This window comes from Haliotis asinina, chromosome 7, assembly GCF_037392515.1.
Source record: "Haliotis asinina isolate JCU_RB_2024 chromosome 7, JCU_Hal_asi_v2, whole genome shotgun sequence".
Classification (NCBI taxonomy): Eukaryota; Metazoa; Mollusca; class Gastropoda; order Lepetellida; family Haliotidae; genus Haliotis; species Haliotis asinina.
In genome coordinates this window covers 63,718,017-63,722,751 of record NC_090286.1, presented here as the reverse complement: position 1 = coordinate 63,722,751, position 4,735 = coordinate 63,718,017, and the positions used below count along the sequence as shown (strand labels likewise).

At 42.9% G+C, this 4,735-nt stretch overlaps 1 protein-coding gene across 1 annotated transcript; it reads right to left on the bottom strand.

Moving 5' to 3' along the window:
- Nucleotides 1-256: 256 nt before the first annotated feature.
- Nucleotides 257-4,450, bottom strand: LOC137291672 (PE-PGRS family protein PE_PGRS18-like). The gene is made up of 3 exons (XM_067823101.1): nt 4,101-4,450; nt 2,889-3,110; nt 257-1,414 (listed from the first exon to the last, which is right to left on the bottom strand). Exons 1-3 carry the CDS (start codon nt 4,393-4,395, stop codon nt 858-860), a joined length of 1,074 nt encoding a protein of 357 aa, XP_067679202.1. The 5' UTR covers nt 4,396-4,450; the 3' UTR covers nt 257-857.
- Nucleotides 4,451-4,735: the final 285 nt, after the last annotated feature.

Here is a 4,735-nt window from a genome sequence, read left to right as displayed (position 1 = left end):
GTAACGTTACATATAACAGCACACTCACTTCCATTAACTGTCATGGTAACCGTTACATAAAACAGCACACTCACTTACATTAACTCTGTCATGTTCTGAAATGTGCAACTTTTCATATTTTTGTTTACATGCCAAAACTACATTAAAAAAACAAATATGGTATATGATATTAGCTTTACTTTTTAAGTAAACAACACTAAGGTGTTCTATTAGGATTCTAAATGGTAATACACTTTAGAAACAATACAAAACAATAAAAAATACAAGTAGTTTATACTATTTCAAAACGCTGATCGTTTGTACATGAACAGGTGATAACCTATTCTAGAGTGCTTAAACTGGGAAAATTGTGTTATTTATAATACCGTATTGACTACGCACCCTCGATTATACCAAAAAGGAGATATTTTTGGTCACTGAAACTGTTACCTTGGTCCTTGAAAGTCAACCAATCACTCACTACATCCGTGTATTCAGTGTCGATGTAATACAACTGCATATTCAAGTGACATATACGTCAAGCAGGAAGCTCTGATAAAAGGACCGATCAACCTTTGATCCACCGTTACAAGTTTAGTAAAACGAACTGGAGTTCACTGCCGACTAACAAGTCAAGTAGCATTTAGTTACAACGACTGTGGATGCTCAAGTCCTCGACCATCACATTCTGGTAGTCCTAGACAGCACGTTGAGGAAACACTTATGCACCATGAAGCCACTAAAATCAGTCACTAAACATTTGAAATTAAGGTAAAGTCACAATCACTAACCTTCACCTTCAAAATCCGCTAAACAAATGAATGTTTATATAGCAGGTGTAGTAGGTTATGTGCAAATAACAGAGTTTGATCATGCATCTACAGATATCTGTTTGGATTACCGAATCGGTAGGTGCCCATGTCTCTCAGACACGAACATAATGGATTCATGTAATGGCATGATCTTCGCTTCCAATCAGAATTTGATGGAAGGAAGTGTTCTATCTTATCTCCCCAAGCCACGACAACAATCCCGTTACCAGGGGATGCAGAGGACGGCTGGCCCCCGGCACCGACTGTCACCGTCACAATCTGTTCTGGCTTCACCGGCATCCAGCGTCTTCTCGAGTACCCCGCTGCACCGCCACTCCCACCTGACAGACTACCAGCACCCCCGCCGTAGTCAGACCCGCTAAGACCTTTCCGCTTGATGGCCCAAGGCCCAGAGCAGGCGCCCGAGAGAACCACGCAGTCTGTGGCAGGGCAGTCGGTGGTGTTGCCGTATCCCCCGGCGCCACAGAAAGGGCAGTCCGTGGATCCGATGACGCAGGCGTTTGGATGTCTGTTAATTTGTCCAGCCGCTCCTCCGAACCAGCACGTGCCATTATTCCCGCCTCGACCGCCCAAGTGCCGATACCCCCAACCACCGGAGCCGCCTTTGAAACAAAGTCATGAAAGTTTCAGTTTTCCTAATTTCTATGAATTGAGTGTTCTTTGACAGTTTTATATCAAGGCTCTCGGGTTCTTAACGGTTTAGGTGGTTTAAGTGGGAGGTAGTGAGTGAGTTTAGTCGTAAGCCGCACTCGCAGCATTACAGCTGTATGGCGCCGGACTGTAAATAATCGAATCTGGACCAGGCAGTCCAGTGATCAACAACATGAACATAGATCTGCGCAACTGTGTCATCAAAGCCAGCGAGTCTGACCACCCGATCTTGTTAGTGGCCTCTTACGACAAACATTGGTTACTGAAGGCCAGTATTCTTACCTGGACCTTCATGGGTAAAGGTGGGAAGTAAGGATGTCTCTATGTTGTAAAGGACAGAAAAGCTATACAGAAACTATAAAGCAAAGTGACATTAGCATCGAACAGGTACACGGTTTGTCCGAATATTACGAATAATCGCAACATGCAGGTGCTCGTACTATCCACCACTCTCATAGACCTTTATAAATAGTATACTAAACACTTTGCACTCAGACATTACTGATTTTCTATGTTCCAAAGAGTAAAATCTCCAAATCGATTTTCAAAGGTTTTGACATGAATTTGAGTGAACACGTCACAATTTAATTCTGGACTCACTAAAGTCCAGAAACTCTCCGCACTGTGGCCACTCTCTCACAAGGGATTTGACCAACATAAACATGCACCTGTTATGTATATGTGCTAGGGATGAAAAAATGCAAAAATAATTTTTCGAAAACTCAAAATTTAAGCTCGCTTAATGTTTCATTTCGTCCAGAATAAATGTTATGGAGGTTAATGTTAATAAGTATCATGACACAAATTTCAGCTCGTTGTGACTTGATTCCGCTAACTGACAGCGATTTTTAAAAAATCTCGCCTATGGGTGAAAAACATACTGGCCGATGGACGAGAATATTTATTTTCACTGAAAATACATGTTTTTCCATGTTTTGCAGTTCTTAAATAAATGAAAGTATATTTGTTAGTGACGTGACACGAAATTCAGCTTATTTTGACTTAATTCTGCTAATGTAGAGCGATTTTGTTTAAAAATCTCGCCTATGGGCGAAAAACATTTGGCCCATGGGTGAGAATATTTACTTTTACTAAAAATACATCCTTTTCCATATTGTTAGTTTGTAGATGGATGAAAGTATGTTCATGAGTATCATGACAGCATAACAGCTGCATATTTATTTTTGCGAAATCCCTTGTGAGAGATTGGCCACAGTGTGGAGAGTTTCTGGACTTTTGTGAGTTCAGAATTAAATTGTGACGTGTTAGTGTCAAGTGCAAAAGAGAAGACCATAGAACTCACAAGGTTAATACTAAACTGGTACCTTCATGTACATGTGGAGCCGGCAATGTCGTTGTGAGTTGAATGAATATTATGTGTCTGAGCATGTGTTGTCATTTATCTGTTTATCAGCAATGTCTCACCATACCGCGCCGTCCCGCCTCGTCCTCCAAACGCCTTGAGACGATCACCGAACATAGATGCTCCTCCGTCCCCACCACGCAGTCCGTGTGAGTAACCCCCACCCCCACCCCCAATGCAGATCACGTCCACTGTGTGTACCCCCGGAGGAACCAGAAACTTGGATGTGAAGTACAGCTTGACGATGCCACGGGAGAACGTTCCATTTATGTTATAGGGCATGTCTGTAACAAGCCATAGTGGCGCCGTTAATGATGACATCCCGCACACGACAGTTGTCCTCTGCAGACAGCTATCAGATTTGGTAATAATAACATGGGGATTTATACCGCGTTGGATTCAATAAAAAAGTGTATGCTCTAAGCACTAGATATAAAAGTGATTTCAGTGGTAGAAGACAATTAGGAAAACACTTATGTGATATGTATGTTGATCACTGTAGTATTGCCTGAGGAGACGTGATTGTAAGACACATTTCAGGAATCAAGGGATGTTGTTAGTTCGAGTGTTGGAGCTCGACAACTAAAAGGGAGGAAACCAAAGGCTATGGGATGTTTTCGGATAACCAAAAGATGTTGATCAGCTGATCTTAATGATCTCGACTAAATATGTTTGGTCGCCAAATCACTGAGGTAGTCAGGAGCAGATATACAACCACATACCTCGGCATTGTTCGACACGCGTACACCACTCTGTACGTATGTTATTAGGACACTGAACAGGTTGCGGGGGGAATGGTATGTGGCACATTGTCGTGTGAGATGGGGCTCAGTCCGTCCAGCGGGACACTACCAACCGTTGGTCAGTATTTCCATCAACACGTTACATAACCATAGCTACATGTGATCCCACTGAAGACCCGCCATCGGGGCGTATTTGAACAGAGGAGTAACACTGTATGACGTAATACATCAATGAGATGGGGAGGCAGGCCTCAACAGCGTGAACATTTAGTCTACTCGTCCCTGCAACTGAACCGGGAAAACTACTTGATTCTACAATATTATTATAGAAATATATCATCATGACTGAAGTGCTGCATATCAGCCGTACATTGGACATTACATCAATACCCAACAGTTAGTCACTTAAGGATTGACTGTGTATTTCTTTCCTTGCATTGAAGTATATGAAACTAAAAACCAATGTGCAAACTGTATGAATCCGCTACTCTGATACACTGTCTGTATGCTGAAGAAAGTCGACCATCTTACCCCACTGACACCTGTAGTCTTCCGCCCACTTGCCGGTCGACAAGCACATGTTCTCATCGTGATTCAGTGGGATGTCGTGCTCTGAATGGCGTGTTGTGATGCCTTTAGTTAACCGGAAACCAGGGTTGCAGCTCACATGGATCTTAAACGTGTTGGGCACGTACGAGCCCACGGTGACGTTGTGAACAGTGCCGTTGCCTAGAGAGGGTATTCGACAGAAAGCTGTGAAGGGAAAATGTGCTAAATACATATCTGGCATATTCCTAGGTATCTTTAACATTTGCGATTTGAACATAGATTAAGAAGGTCCGTGGACACACAAAAAGAGTGGCTCCAGGTCGTAAGAGTTGCGTCCCTTGAATGGGTGCGAGGGGTAAGCGACTACACAAGGACAATACAAGACGGGGACCTGTATGTAGAGAAACAGATAATGAGTGGGCATAGAAGTGAAGGAAAACCAAGCTCCATGCCTAGTCAACTTCTTTATTGCAGTGGGTGCGACTTTCGGCGTATAGGTAGGTACAAACACCGTTACCTTCGCCGAAAAGTCCCACTCATTGCAATAAAGAAGTTGATTATCCACAACACTTGGGTTTCCTTCATCTTTACAACTTGTTAAATGCCCCTCAAAGAAC